Genomic DNA, 15,572 nt, shown 5'->3' with positions numbered 1-15,572 from the left:
AAGGAAACTACATAACCAGCATATAATAATAACTGAAGGAAACTCTACATAACCAGCATATAATAATAACTGAAGGAAGCTCTACATAACCAGCATATAATAATAACTGAAGGAAGCTCTACATAACCAGCATATAATAATAACTGAAAGAAACTACATAACCAGCATATAATAATAACTGAAGGAAACTCTACATAACCAGCATATAATAATAACTGAAGGAAGCTCTACATAACCAGCATATAATAATAACTGAAGGAAGCTCTACATAACCAGCATATAATAATAACTGAAGGAAACTCTACATAACCAGCATATAATAATAACTGAAGGAAACTCTACATAACCAGCATATAATAATAACTGAAGCTCTACATAACCAGCATATAATAATAACTGAAGGAAACTCTACATAACCAGCATATAATAATAACTGAAGGAAACTACATAACCAGCATATAATAATAACTGAAGAAAACTCTACATAACCAGCATATAATAATAACTGAAGGAAACTCTACATAACCAGCATATAATAATAACTGAAGGAAACTCTACATAACCAGCATATAATAATAACTGAAGGAAACTCTACATAACCAGCATATAATAATAACTGAAGGAAGCTCTACATAACCAGCATATAATAATAACTGAAGGAAGCTCTACATAACCAGCATATAATAATAACTGAAGGAAGCTCTACATAACCAGCATATAATAATAACTGAAGGAAACTCTACATAACCAGCATATAATAATAACTGAAGGAAGCTCTACATAACCAGCATATAATAATAACTGAAGGAAACTCTACATAACCAGCATATAATAATAACTGAAGGAAACTCTACATAACCAGCATATAATAATAACTGAAGGAAGCTCTACATAACCAGCATATAATAATAACTGAAGGAAACTCTACATAACCAGCATATAATAATAACTGAAGGAAGCTCTACATAACCAGCATATAATAATAACTGAAGGAAACTCTACATAACCAGCATATAATAATAACTGAAGGAAGCTCTACATAACCAGCATATAATAATAACTGAAGGAAGCTCTACATAACCAGCATATAATAATAACTGAAGGAAACTCTACATAACCAGCATATAATAATAACTGAAGGAAACTCTACATAACCAGCATATAATAATAACTGAAGGAAACTCTACATAACCAGCATATAATAATAACTGAAGGAAACTCTACATAACCAGCATATAATAATAACTGAAGGAAACTCTACATAACCAGCATATAATAATAACTGAAGGAAGCTCTACATAACCAGCATATAATAATAACTGAAGGAAACTCTACATAACCAGCATATAATAATAACTGAAGGAAGCTCTACATAACCAGCATATAATAATAACTGAAGGAAGCTCAACGCTCCTTTAAGAACATCCTTTCTGTTCAGCTTCTGAGGGACAAGTTCCGGGACTTTGCCCGGGAGACGGGGACGGCTGGTCAGGAGCGAGTGGACCTGGTGAACCGGACGGTAGACGAGCTGATCGGAGCCGGACACGGCGAGGCGGCCGCCATGGCGGAGTGGAAGGACGGCCTCAACGAGAGCTGGGCCGATCTGCTGGAGCTCATCGACACTCGCCGTCAGCTCCTCACCACGTCCTACGAGCTGCTCCAGTAAGTGTGCCATGCAGGGAGGATCCACTAGGGGGCGCACTGCAAAGGTTTTAAGATGGATGCTAATCCATGGATCGGTTAGTGGAGATGGTATCTGATTGAGATGAGACATCAGATTATTGGTGGAAGGGTGATGATGATGATGATGATGAACCAGAGGCGGATCCTGTCCTTCAGGTACTTTGACGACGGGGAGGAGCTCGTGGCTCAGATCCACTACAAGCTGGGGGGTCTTCCCGACGATGTTGGGGAGGACTTCAGCAAAGCCGAGTCCTTTCACAGGACGCACGCCGCCTTCGAGAGAGACGTCGCCGCTCTTCGAAAACAGGTACAACTTCAAACAAAACAACTCCGATGCACGTTTTTATAACCTGGTTTGATGTTATTCCTTCGTCCAGGTCCAGCAGTTCCAGGAGACGGCGGCTCGTCTTCACGCCCGGTACGCCGGAGGCCGAGCCGACAGCATCCAGGCCACGGAGCTGCGGGTGCTGGAGGCCTGGAAGGGCCTGCTGGACGCCTGCGACGGACGCAGGGGGCGGCTGGTGGACACGGTGGACAAGTTCCGCTTCTTCAGCATGGTGAGAGACCTGATGGCCTGGATGGAGAACATCAACCAGCAGATAGAGACGCAGGAGAAACCCAGGTGAGCTCACCTGTGTCTGTTGACTGCATCGGAAACGTTTCCTGCTTTTGTGTTATTTACTGTTGTTGTTTTCCATTCCAGAGAAGGTCTAAGCATAATAATAGATATAGTCAGACCCATTATTTTTGTAAGCTCTGTTAATGTTGGTGGTGCAGTTCCAACTCCTACCTGCAGAGGGAGGTAAACTTCTTACCTCATCAGGGACGTCTCCTCCATGGAGCTGCTGCAGAAATGCCACCGGGGCATTCGCTCAGAGATGGACGCCCGGGCGGCCGAGTTCTGCGCCTGCATGCAGCTCGGCGAGGCCCTGCTGACGCGCAAGCACCGAGACGCTCCCGAGGTAACGGCGACGCCTCCTCACCCTCAGATTAGCACCTTCGTTACGTTTAATGAGGTCTCTGGGAGGCGTGGCGTGCAGCTCGGCGACGCCCTGCTGACGCGCAAGCACCGAGACGCTCCCGAGGTAACGGCGACGCCTCCTCACCCTCAGATTAGCACCTTCGTTACGTTTAATGAGGTCTCTGGGAGGCGTGGCGTGCAGCTCGGCGAGGCCCTGCTGACGCGCAAGCACCGAGACGCTCCCGAGGTAACGGCGACGCCTCCTCACCCTCAGATTAGCACCTTCATTACGTTTAATGAGGTCTCTGGGAGGCGTGGCGTGAATATCACCTGCAGTTAATTACCTCACACCGCTAACAGATCAAGGAGAAGGTGGTGCAACTAACGGAGAAGAGGAAGGAGATGATGCTGAAGTGGGACGACCGGTGGGACTGGCTCCGCCTCCGTGAGTAGAAGATCCTGTGCTGACCGTTTGCACGGTTCCTTGAGGTTTTCACCTGCCCTCCACCTTTACCCCGTCAGTGATGGAGGTGTGCCAGTTCACCCGGGACGCCTCGGTGGCTGAGGCCTGGCTGGCCGCTCAGGAACCCTACGTCACCAGCAGAGACCTGGGCTACACCGTGGACGAGGTGGAGAAACTCCTGAAGAGACACGAGGCCTTCGAGAAGTCCACCGCCGCCTGGGAGGAGCGCTTCTCCGCCCTGGAGCGCTTCACGACGGTGAGGAGGAGGAGGGACGCCGATGGCGGCGAGGACTCGTCTGATCGCAGACTGAGCCCAGATCTGCTCTGTTTCAGCTGGAGCTACTGGAGCTGAGGAGGCAGCAGGAGGAGGAGCTCATTAAAGACAGCAGGTACACCTGCACGCCACGGTCAGTCAGAAAGGAGGAAGGAGGAAGACTCTGATAAAGCTTCATCCCTAATGCTGCAGGAGAGAGGAGTCCTCCCGGCTGTGCACCATCGAGGAGCAGACCCCGGTCAGTCGTCCACCGGTCACGTGATCCTTCAAGAGACAAGTCCCAACTTGATCCGCTTCTCTGTTGCAGTCTGGATCAGGTCTGCTGGACGCCACGGTCCCCGAAGCGAGCGGCTCTCTGGAGTTGGAGCCATCCGTCTCGGTGCCACCGGAACCGGAACAGGCCGCCACCGTGCCCCAGGAGCCCCCGAGAGTCCAGCCGGTGCTGCAGGAGGGAATGCTGGGCCGCAAACACGATGTGGACGGCTACGGAAAGAAGGCGTCCAGCAGGTAGCCCCTCCTCCCCCGTCAGGACTTCTGAGCGTGACGGATCGTCAATGACTCCTCCTCTTCCTCGCAGGTCGTGGAACAACTTGTATTGCGTGCTGAAGCCGGGTCAGCTCGCCGCCTATAAGGACGCCAAGAGTTCCGACCACGGCGTGAGGTATCACGGCGAGGAGCCGTTGCTCCTCGCAAACGCGAGCTGGGAGATTCTCAGCAACTACAAGAAGAGGAAGCACGTCTCCAAGCTACGGTGAGACCCCGGTCCGCTACGCTACGCTGCGCTACGCTGCGCTACGCTGCGCTACGCTGCGCTACGCTGCGCTACGCTGCGCTACGCTACGCCACGCTACGCCACGCTAAGCTACGCTACGCCACGCTAAGCTACGCCACGCTAAGCTACGCTGCGCCACGCTAAGCTACGCTGCGCTACGCTAAGCTACGCTACGCCACGCTAAGCTACGCTACGCCACGCTACGCCACGCTAAGCTACGCTACGCTACGCCACGCTAAGCTACGCTACGCCACGCTAAGCTACGCTACGCCACGCTAAGCTACGCTACGCCACGCTAAGCTACGCTACGCCACGCTACCTGAATGTTTGCTGACATTCTTTATTTTCCCGTGACCCTGAGGTCATTCGTTTGTCCCTTTCCTCCCTCAGCCTCGGAGACGGCAGCGAGTTCCTGTTCCAGTGTCAAGACGAGGTGAGAAAACGCAGAATCACGGACGCACATCCTTCGTACGAGTACTCTGTTGAGCTTATTTACTGCTGGTTTCATAAAGTAACGTTAACGACTTCGTCTCAGGAGGAGCTCCAGCGCTGGAGCGAAGCCATGGAGGGGGCGGCGGCGGGGCCCTCAGGGGCCAAAACCCACAGCCTCCCCAAACCCGGCCTTGTGAAGAAAGACAAGGAGAAGAGGTTCAGTCGTTTTGCCAAGAAGAAGTGAACGCAAGAAGAAGTGAACGCAAGAAGAAGTGAACGAGAGAAGAAGTGAACGAGAGAAGAAGTGAACGAGAGAAGAAGTGAACGTGCTCGGCCGGGTTTTTGTATCGTTTGATTGTAGTTTAGGTTACAGACGTTTGCTCGCTTGTATTTAAGGTCACACGCAAACCGCCCTCCCTTCAGTCCGGCTCGCGTCCCACCCCGCCCCCCCTTCAGCCCGGCTCGCGTCCCGCCTTCGTCCCACCCCATCCCGCCTTCGTCCCGCCCCATCCCGCCTTCGTCCCGCCCCATCCCGCCTTCGTCCCACCCCATCCCGCCTTCGTCCCGCCCCATCCCGCCTTCGTCCCGCCCCATCCCGCCTTCGTCCCACCCCATCCCACCATCGAGCTGAAGGCCGACATTAATGTGCAGTAAATCCACGTATTGATGAACACACGCACCGTTTCTATGGCTACCACTGCATGTTTACCTTCGATACGGTGCTACATGATTTGCTGAGCCTCGTCTGCAGCTTGGAAGAATCCATATTGATGCTGATACCAGAGTTCGGTGCAGAGCGATGATGGAAGCGTTAGCTTCATGCTAACTAGCAGCTGCTTGCTTTTCTGACGTAGCACATTTCTTACTGGACATGTGAAACACTCAGATATGGACATGAGGCGGCCCACCCCCACCTTCTACGTGAGAAACTGCATAAATGACATGAGAAAAAAGCACCAATAAAAAAGCCTTTATTCACGAGTCATTTCTGCTGGTTAAATAAGTATATCATCGATGGCACAATAAAGTTACGTTAATTACACACCGAACCAATCATAGGAGGACGCGGATGGTCGAACGACATGTAGCCGAGAGACTAACTGTTCCGTACGTCAGGAAAAGACAGATTCCAGCCGTCGTCACGTTCTCTTTGGTGCAGCTTCAGAAAGTTCATCCTACTCACGTCTCGGTACAGGGACGGCACGATGCTAGCAAAGAGCGTGTTGCTGCAGTAGCGCAGCGCGTGTGGACGGGCTGACGGACGGAACTACTGGATCAGCTTGTTGGCCCTCACGTTGGCTTCTTCAATGCGAACTTTATTCATGTCCGCCTGAAAGACAGAGGATGAAATAGAAACGTTCAAAGCGTCTGCAGCGGCTCCAGCTAACGCCCAAACGACATCAAACAGATACTGATGAAGCAGTTTGTTCATTTGACTAATTTCGGCTCAGTTCGGTTCATTTTCGGGACAGAAAAGGCAGAAAATTACTTTGCATTTTGTTTAAATAAAAGCATTTTAACAAAGTTGTATAAATAAATCAAAGAGACCCATTTGGGTGATATTTCAAATAAATTAGACTGAGATTTTAAAACTATTGCATTGTAACAATTTAAAAATCTAAATAAAAGTATAAATAAACATGTAGAAACGGTAACTTTAACAGGGAAGCCAAGGCGTTCCCGAACAGGAGAGCGTAGCGAGATGGGAGGGGCTTCCAGCTCAGGCCCTTAGTCACGCCCCCTCCCTCTCAGTCAACGGTGTCCGTGCGGAAACTCGCCCAGGACTAAGATCGAGCTAGTAATACCTTTAACGAGAAAATATAACCAAAACGGTACCGGACCGGACCAAACATCCACAGGAACCGTCACGCCCCGACTGGGAACCAGTCTCACCAGCACCAGCGCTGGTTCGGTACTGGGAACCAGTCTCACCAGTAAGGTGAGCACCAGCACCGTGCAGAGCCGAAACGGTTCGGTACCGGGAACCAGTCTCACCAGCACCGGCGCTGGTTCGGTACTGGGAACCAGTCTCACCAGCACCGGCGCTGGTTGGGTACTGGGAACCAGTCTCACCAGCACCGGCGCTGGTTCGGTACTGGGAACCAGTCTCACCAGCACCAGCGCCGGTTCGGTACTGGGAACCAGTCTCACCAGCACCAGCGCCGGTTCGGTACTGGGAACCAGTCTCACCAGCACCGGCGCTGGTTCGGTACTGGGAACCAGTCTCACCAGCACCGGCGCTGGTTCGGTACTGGGAACCAGTCTCACCAGCACCAGCGCTGGTTCGGTACTGGGAACCAGTCTCACCAGTAAGGTGAGCACCAGCACCGTGCAGAGCCGAAACGGTTCGGTACTGGGAACCAGTCTCACCAGTAAGGTGAGCACCAGCACCGTGCAGAGCCGAAACGGTTCGGTACCGGGAACCAGTCTCACCAGCACCGGCGCTGGTTGGGTACTGGGAACCAGTCTCACCAGCACCGGCGCTGGTTCGGTACTGGGAACCAGTCTCACCAGCACCGGCGCTGGTTCGGTACTGGGAACCAGTCTCACCAGCACCGGCGCTGGTTCGGTACTGGGAACCAGTCTCACCAGCACCAGCGCTGGTTCGGTACTGGGAACCAGTCTCACCTTGCCGGTGATGTTGTCGATCTGCCTGTTCTGCTTGTCGATCTCAGAGCCCATGTCCGCCGCCATCGTCTTCAGGTTCCCGATGATGCCGCCCACCGCTTCCAGGTTCTCCTCCATCTCATCCTCACGGGCATCATGGGCCACCCTGGAGGGAGGCGGGGTTCAGATGAGACGAACGCATCGATCGCAGCCAAAGATCAAAGAGGCCTCACCGCTTGATGTAGGGGCCGGAGGCAGCGGCGTTCACCTGGGCGGCTTGCCCATTATGAACGGTTGACGGTTGCCTGGAGACCACTTTAGAGCCGGTGGAATCCGTTTCTCCGTCTCCTCTGATGCCCCAGGTGCGCTTGTATCGGGAATCATGCTCGATTGACGACACTCTGGAGGAGAAACAGGAAGTGAGCAGGAGGACGGACACACCTGATTCCACTGTAACCAGAGCCCCGCCTCCAGGAAGCAGCGGGAGACATTAACAGACATGATTTACCTTTAACCCTCTCACCAGATCACATGACTCACAGCAACCAATAGCAGTCATGACAGAGAAACGACCAGAACATCTGGTCCTCATGAACGGCAGATGTTCCAGGACGATCAGTCTCCGTCCAGCGTCTGCTCTCGCCCCCCCATTTCACACTTTAGTCACAAATTCCAGTCGCCCAACCGGTCAAAGGCGCAAAACGACGAAAGATTGGGAGCTTTGGCACCCCCAAAGTACCCACGAGCATCGGCTGCCGTTGCCATGGCGAAGGACCAAAAAGCGCCTTTTGTGTAACATTTAATACTTACTGAATACTTTGTAACGAAACAACCAGATAGTTTATAACGTCGGTCCCAGACGCAGAGAAGAGGCTCACCTGCACCCGGGCCCACCTGCCACAGGGGCAGAAGAGGCTCACCTGCACCCGGGCCCACCTGCCACAGGGGCAGAAGAGGCTCACCTGCACCCGGGCCCACCTGCCACAGGGGCAGAAGAGGCTCACCTGCACCCGGGCCCACCTGCCACAGGGGCAGAAGAGGCTCACCTGCACCCGGGCCCACCTGCCACAGGGGCAGAAGAGGCTCACCTGCACCCGGGCCTACCTGCCACAGGGGCAGAAGAGGCTCACCTGCACCCGGGCCTACCTGCCACAGGGGCAGAAGAGGCTCACCTGCACCCGGGCCTACCTGCCACAGGGGCAGAAGAGGCTCACCTGCACCCGGGCCTACCTGCCACAGGGGCAGAAGAGGCTCACCTGCACCCGGGCCTACCTGGCACAGGGGCAGAAGAGGCTCACCTGCACCCGGGCCTACCTGCCACAGGGGCAGAAGAGGCTCACCTGCACCCGGGCCTACCTGCCACAGGGGCAGAAGAGGCTCACCTGCACCCGGGCCTACCTGCCACAGGGGCAGAAGAGGCTCACCTGCACCCGGGCCTACCTGCCACAGGGGCAGAAGAGGCTCACCTGCACCCGGGCCTACCTGTCACAGGGGCAGAAGAGGCTCACCTGCACCCGGGCCTACCTGCCACAGGGGCAGAAGAGGCTCACCTGCACCCGGGCCTACCTGCCACAGGGGCAGAAGAGGCTCACCTGCACCCGGGCCTACCTGTCACAGGGGCAGAAGAGGCTCACCTGCACCCGGGCCTACCTGCCACAGGGGCAGAAGAGGCTCACCTGCACCCGGGCCTACCTGTCACAGGGGCAGACACAGAGGCCGCAGCACTTGGACAGGTCCGTCAGGTTCTTCTCGGCCGTCCTCATGTCCTGGTTGATCTGGTCCATGCCCTCCTCCACACGCTTCAGCTGCTCTGAAACACCGACAGGAACACGTCACCGCGCCCGGGTTCATCGCTAACCGCGAACGGCGAAGGCTAGCGTAGCGCTCAAGCTAGCAGTTTATTTATTGCTGTTTTAGGCGGCGCCAAGGAAAAGCCCCGTTCGGTGAATCCTCCCACCGATCAGACGGACAATAAAAGCCACATCACATGAGCAGTAGCAGGATCAATCGTTTCCTCACCCTCTGACCTCAAAGCGGATCTGCAGATGAGAACATGAGACCGTGTGCGTTCGAGTCGTTACCTCCCTGCTGGTCCAGCATCACCATGGTGTTACCGCCCGTCTGTCTGCTCTGTGACCGAGGACAAGTTTGGTGGTGATCAATAACCAATCGGCTGACGGTGTTCCCCACCACCACTGAGATGAGATTCCTCTCATCCTCACCACGATCACTGATTAGGTCTTACCTCCTCCGCCAGCTGCAGCATCCGCCGTGTGCTCTCCAGCGACTGAGGGGGAAGCGGAAGCAGGATCAATGCAGGTCGGATCAAGCCCCCCTAAACGTTACTGTCCTTCTGGACCTGGATCTGGATCCAGAGTCCTACAGGCCACTATTGATTCAGCAGAAACAGGATCAAACCCCCCTAAACGTTACTGTCCTTCTGGATCTGGATCCAGAAGGATCCAGAGTCCTACTGGCCACTATTGATTCAGCAGAAACAGGATCAAACCCCCCTAAACGTTACTGTCCTTCTGGATCTGGATCTGGATCCAGAGTCCTACAGGCCACTATTGATTCAGCCCTTGTGGAGGTGAGCACAGGTGAGCAGGAGAACGGGGACTCCTCCACTGACGCAGCCGACCCGGTTAGGCAGAGGTTCTCCGCTTCAGGGATTCGGGCCGAGCACAAAGACGCATGAAGAACGCCGTCGGCTCAGGTGCGCTCCACCTTTGTGTCTACGAATAGATGCACGGCAGACATCTATTGGCTGAGCCGGATCATCGATCCTTCATCGTCTGTGTGAAGGCCTGACAGGCAGGTGAGGTAGAGGAGGCGCTAATAGGAGAACCTCCTGATGCGGTTTTATTTAGTCTTACTAACACAAGAACTCTTCTCGAGTATTCCCTTATCATATTCAGATGACACCGAGCTAACCACTCACACCTGAAGGAGACGCCCCAAAAAGACAGGTGCAGAAGGTGAGCAGACTAAATCATTAAACTATCGTCTCCCAGGTAACAAGGCACACTTCCTGTTAAAGCCTCCATAATTACCCTCCTCCGCTGCGGCTGAAGCAGGACTAACGTTTGACTAACACAAGGAACCAAACACAAAGCCCTGATGAGTTCCTGAGCAAGCCTGGCTCAGCTTCCGTTTGGAATAACACCTGGTGGTGGAGTCGAGCCATTACACTTTGGTGGAGCCAGTTCCATTCATTAGTCTGCTCAGGGGAGCTAACGGCTAACTGTGGTTTAGAATCAAAGGCCGACCGTCCTGATTGATGATGTAAGGCGTGTGGGGGGGGGGGGGGGGGGTACAGGTGATACCTGGAGTTACAATAAATCCTGGATGTCAGACATTTAAAAATAATAATTCCGAGAGGCTGTCCTTGAATTGTTAGCTCCGCCTCTCTAGGTGAAACAGCCGAACTCAGCACTTCCCATCACGGCTGGTTTTTGCACGCCTCACCTCATCCGTGACCTGATTGGCTCTCACGGTGACCCCTCACCTCATCCGTGACCTGATTGGCTCTCACGGTGATCCCTCACCTCATCCGTGACCTGATTGGCTCTCACGGTGATCTGCTCCGCTGTCATGTCTTCCATGTTGACGCTTTCCGGTTTGGAGGCTCCCCCCGTGGCTTTGAGCTCGACCTTCTGCGGCCTGAATGGCGAGCAGAACGTAACGTCACTGGATGACATCACAGAACGACCAACGGGTCCCTGACATGATGCCTGATGTTAATGAAACAATGATAATCATAACAATGTAAAAGACAATTAAACTGCAACAGGAGAAAACACAGGGTCACAAAGGTGACCTTTGATGTGAGATACTGAAATAGCATCCAGAGGTGGGGGCAGAGCAACGGAAGGTGGACAGACAGGTATGCAGGCGGATCTCGTAATCAATACGTGATTTGATGATGATGATGATGATGATGATGCGTACTGTTGAACTCCAAGAACAGAAACTACACAGGTGACAAACGGTTTCCATCACTGCTGCCGTTATTAATATTAACGAAGTCCTGATCAATGGTCCTCCTGTCAGGTGACCATCCGTACCGAGCAACACGTAACCGTGTGGGGTAACCGTGCGGGGTAACTACGATCTATTTAGATCTATTAACCGTGCGGGGTAACTACGATCTATTTAGATCTATTAACCGTGCGGGGTAACTACGATCTATTTAGATCTATTAACCGTGTGGGGTAACTACGATCTATTTAGATCTATTAACCGTGCGGGGTAACTACGATCTATTTAGATCTATTAACCGTGCGGGGTAACTACGATCTATTTAGATCTATTAACCGTGCGGGGTAACTACGATCTATTTAGATCTATTAACCGTGCGGGGTAACTACGATCTATTTAGATCTATTAACCGTGCGGGGTAACTACGATCTATTTAGATCTATTAACCGCGCGGGGTAACTACGATCTATTTAGATCTATTAACCGTGCGGGGTAACTACGATCTATTTAGATCTATTAACAGTGCGGGGTAACTACGATCTATTTAGATCTATTAACCGTGCGGGGTAACTACGATCTATTTAGATCTATTAACCGTGCGGGGTAACTACGATCTATTTAGATCTATTAACCGTGCGGGGTAACTACGATCTATTTAGATCTATTAACCGTGCGGGGTAACTACGATCTATTTAGATCTATTAACCGTGCGGGGTAACTACGATCTATTTAGATCTATTAACCGTGCGGGGTAACTACGATCTATTTAGATCTATTAACCGTGCGGGGTAACTACGATCTATTTAGATCTATTAACCGCGTGGGGTAACTACGATCTATTTAGATCTATTAACCGCGCGGGGTAACTACGATCTATTTAGATCTATTAACCGCGCGGGGTAACTACGATCTATTTAGATCTATTAACCGTGCGGGGTAACTACGATCTATTTAGATCTATTAACCGTGTGGGGTAACTACGATCTATTTAGATCTATTAACCGCGCGGGGTAACTACGATCTATTTAGATCTATTAACCGTGCGGGGTAACTACGATCTATTTAGATCTATTAACCGCGCGGGGTAACTACGATCTATTTAGATCTATTAACCGTGCGGGGTAACTACGATCTATTTAGATCTATTAACCGCGCGGGGTAACTACGATCTATTTAGATCTATTAACCGCGCGGGGTAACTACGATCTATTTAGATCTATTAACCGTGCGGGGTAACTACGATCTATTTAGATCTATTAACCGTGCGGGGTAACTACGATCTATTTAGATCTATTAACCGTGTGGGGTAACTACGATCTATTTAGATCTATTAACCGTGCGGGGTAACTACGATCTATTTAGATCTATTAACCGTGTGGGGTAACTACGATCTATTTAGATCTATTAACCGTGCGGGGTAACTACGATCTATTTAGATCTATTAACCGTGCGGGGTAACTACGATCTATTTAGATCTATTAACCGTGTGGGGTAACTACGATCTATTTAGATCTATTAACCGTGTGGGGTAACTACGATCTATTTAGATCTATTAACCGTGCGGGGTAACTACGATCTATTTAGATCTATTAACCGTGCGGGGTAACTACGATCTATTTAGATCTATTAACCGTGTGGGGTAACTACGATCTATTTAGATCTATTAACCGTGCGGGGTAACTACGATCTATTTAGATCTATTAACCGTGCGGGGTAACTACGATCTATTTAGATCTATTAACCGTGCGGGGTAACTACGATCTATTTAGATCTATTAACCGTGCGGGGTAACTACGATCTATTTAGATCTATTAACCGTGCGGGGTAACTACGATCTATTTAGATCTATTAACCGTGTGGGGTAACTACGATCTATTTAGATCTATTAACCGTGTGGGGTAACTACAATCTATTTAGATCTATTAACCGTGCGGGGTAACTACGATCTATTTAGATCTATTAACCGTGCGGGGTAACTACGATCTATTTAGATCTATTAACCGTGCGGGGTAACTACGATCTATTTAGATCTATTAACCGTGCGGGGTAACTACGATCTATTTAGATCTATTAACCGTGCGGGGTAACTACGATCTATTTAGATCTATTAACCGTGCGGGGTAACTACGATCTATTTAGATCTATTAACCGCGCGGGGTAACTACGATCTATTTAGATCTATTAACCGTGCGGGGTAACTACGATCTATTTAGATCTATTAACCGTGTGGGGTAACTACGATCTATTTAGATCTATTAACCGTGCGGGGTAACTACGATCTATTTAGATCTATTAACCGTGCGGGGTAACTACGATCTATTTAGATCTATTAACCGCGCGGGGTAACTACGATCTATTTAGATCTATTAACCGTGCGGGGTAACTACGATCTATTTAGATCTATTAACCGTGCGGGGTAACTACGATCTATTTAGATCTATTAACCGTGCGGGGTAACTACGATCTATTTAGATCTATTAACCGTGCGGGGTAACTACGATCTATTTAGATCTATTAACCGTGTGGGGTAACTACGATCTATTTAGATCTATTAACCGTGCGGGGTAACTACGATCTATTTAGATCTATTAACCGTGCGGGGTAACTACAATCTAAATAGATCTATTAACCGTGCGGGGTAACTACGATCTATTTAGATCTCCGCTCACCCGTTCACTTCCTGTTTGCATCTGCTGCTGAAGCTAAAGCATCATTAGCAGGATGGATTGTGAATGGGTTAGGGTCAGGGTCAGGGTCAGGGGTCATGTCACATCTTCAGACTTTGAATTGCATTGACTCAAAGTTTAACTTAAATTAATGGATTTAAATTTAATTTAAAGACGAGTGAACCGACGTCGCCCCCTTGCTGCTTCAGTGAGAACACACGCTGCTGCAGGAAGCACACCTGCGTCAGGATGAGGGTTCCACCTATGTGAGGGGACGTGGAGGCGTTTAGTCACCTGGTGTAGGTAGAAAAACACAAAAACAACCCCTTTGTGAAATAATCACGTGGCCAGTTTAGACTCCGCCCACTGAAAGACAGGATCAGAATCATTGATCATCAATCATCCAAACGATCCCACAGCCTCACAATAAATGACGACTCGTCCTTTCTGGGATCAGAAACTAACCGGCTTCCATTTTCACCTGCAGCAGGTAGAACAGCAGGAAGCGTCACGTTACCCGATGACATCATCAGTGGACAGAGAGCCAGCTTCAGTTTAATGGCTCAGGTAGTCATGTGACTTCACTCAGGTGAGGCTCAGATTAAAATCTAGGCTTCGTCATGTCAACATCTGCACAGCATCAGGACGACGCTGAGAGTCGGACCGGTCCGCCCACAGGTGTGCTTTCACAGGTAAGAGCACGACGCCTCAGCAAACCCAAACGAACCCTGAAGGAGCATCGGAAGAGCGATGCATCCAAACGCCTGGGGTCATGGGTCACGTGACTTCAGCCTGTCGCCGTGATACTGGTGACGTCACTGAATTACCTGCAGCCGCAGGTAAAACGGAAACGGTGTCCACCTTTGGTCGATCATTAAATGTCGGTCAGCGAATGAAGCAAACTCTGCGTCAGCCTTCGGCTCAACATCGAGTCCGAATCACTTCCTGCAGCACGAAACGTCCGGAGGATGAAGAGGAAGGTATCCCTCTTCCTCACACAAACAACAAGCTGCTTCCTCCCCAAACCCGTTCCTCCAGATCCGACACGCAGCACGCTAACCGCCATCTGCTAACCGCCATCTTCTACCTGCGGAGGCGGTCCCTCCCCTCAGAGAGATTACGCCCTCCGGCCAGCAGGGGAAGGTCAGCTTAGAACCTCAGGTTTAGTTTCTGGGGGGCATTGATGGCGACGGACAGGTCTTCAGTCATCAAGCATCCGTCTGAAGGCCAGGCCAGGAGGTCAAAGGTCAATGTGGACCCACACAAACAGCCGCGCACACGGGCCATGATCAGAATGTTGGGGTATCGATACCTACTCGATTACGTCATTGGTATTTGGTATTTGGATTAAGGTTTAATGAAATACCAAACGACATCATATACAAATCAATAGGATTCCGTTGAAACATGAACACACCTGAAATAGAGTTTACAGGTGTTGCGGTAACGCAGATCAAAGGTAACTTACATGATCTAAAGAAGAGGAAGCAGCCGGAGGAACTTCTGCTAAAGTTACGCTAGCTAGCCGGTTAGCCTCAACAAGCTCCCAGGTGAACGGCTCCACGGGCAGGGCCAGGTGTTTATCGAAGGTGTCACTACTCACAGGTAACCCTCCTCTGCTGAACAAACACTATCTCCCCCTCCTCCTCCTCCTGCTCGGTTTATCCGGCCTCCGGTAACTTCTGGATTCCTTCACGAACTCCGCCGTGCGGGCCCTGTCGGGCGGTGCCTTT

At 50.8% G+C, this 15,572-nt stretch overlaps 2 protein-coding genes across 3 annotated transcripts in view; one reads left to right on the top strand and one right to left on the bottom strand.

Annotated features, from left to right (window-relative positions):
* Positions 1 to 5,570, top strand: part of sptb (spectrin, beta, erythrocytic) — a 25,459-nt gene extending 19,889 nt beyond the window's left edge. Inside the window, exons 26-37 of the mRNA XM_068752275.1 lie at positions 1,439 to 1,662; positions 1,840 to 1,990; positions 2,061 to 2,305; positions 2,507 to 2,645; positions 3,005 to 3,089; positions 3,167 to 3,363; positions 3,441 to 3,514; positions 3,574 to 3,619; positions 3,689 to 3,888; positions 3,959 to 4,132; positions 4,544 to 4,586; positions 4,689 to 5,570. Of these exons, the coding sequence (XP_068608376.1) occupies positions 1,439 to 1,662; positions 1,840 to 1,990; positions 2,061 to 2,305; positions 2,507 to 2,645; positions 3,005 to 3,089; positions 3,167 to 3,363; positions 3,441 to 3,514; positions 3,574 to 3,619; positions 3,689 to 3,888; positions 3,959 to 4,132; positions 4,544 to 4,586; positions 4,689 to 4,829 (1,719 nt within the window). The 3' untranslated portion in view covers positions 4,830 to 5,570. The remainder of the gene's footprint in view (positions 1 to 1,438; positions 1,663 to 1,839; positions 1,991 to 2,060; positions 2,306 to 2,506; positions 2,646 to 3,004; positions 3,090 to 3,166; positions 3,364 to 3,440; positions 3,515 to 3,573; positions 3,620 to 3,688; positions 3,889 to 3,958; positions 4,133 to 4,543; positions 4,587 to 4,688) is intronic.
* Positions 5,540 to 15,572, bottom strand: LOC137907915 (synaptosomal-associated protein 23-like). 2 transcript variants are annotated; one of them, XM_068752277.1, is made up of 8 exons: positions 15,443 to 15,572; positions 10,741 to 10,855; positions 9,438 to 9,479; positions 9,274 to 9,322; positions 8,885 to 9,002; positions 7,426 to 7,593; positions 7,214 to 7,358; positions 5,540 to 5,915 (listed from the first exon to the last, which is right to left on the bottom strand). In XM_068752277.1, exons 2-8 carry the CDS (start codon positions 10,795 to 10,797, stop codon positions 5,853 to 5,855), a joined length of 642 nt encoding a protein of 213 aa, XP_068608378.1. In that variant the 5' UTR covers positions 10,798 to 10,855; positions 15,443 to 15,572; the 3' UTR covers positions 5,540 to 5,852. The 2 variants fall into 2 exon arrangements, with proteins under 2 accessions (XP_068608378.1, XP_068608377.1); XM_068752276.1 differs by having other exon boundaries at positions 15,308 to 15,566.

The sequence above is a fragment of the Brachionichthys hirsutus genome, chromosome 18 (genome assembly GCF_040956055.1).
Source record: "Brachionichthys hirsutus isolate HB-005 chromosome 18, CSIRO-AGI_Bhir_v1, whole genome shotgun sequence".
Lineage (NCBI taxonomy): Eukaryota > Metazoa > Chordata > Actinopteri > Lophiiformes > Brachionichthyidae > Brachionichthys > Brachionichthys hirsutus.
The sequence above is the reverse complement of the archived record's forward strand: the minus strand, read 5'-3'. Positions and strand labels throughout refer to the sequence as shown.

Excerpts from the sequence above, each read along its gene's own strand:
- LOC137907915 (XM_068752276.1), bottom strand. Across the intron at positions 9,323-9,437 it reads TGCTGCAGCTGGCGGAGGAG|AGCAGACAGACGGGCGGTAA; the intron begins GTAAGACCTAAT and ends CCTCGGTCACAG. Across the intron at positions 9,003-9,273 it reads GATGCTGGACCAGCAGGGAG|AGCAGCTGAAGCGTGTGGAG; the intron begins GTAACGACTCGA and ends TCGGTGTTTCAG.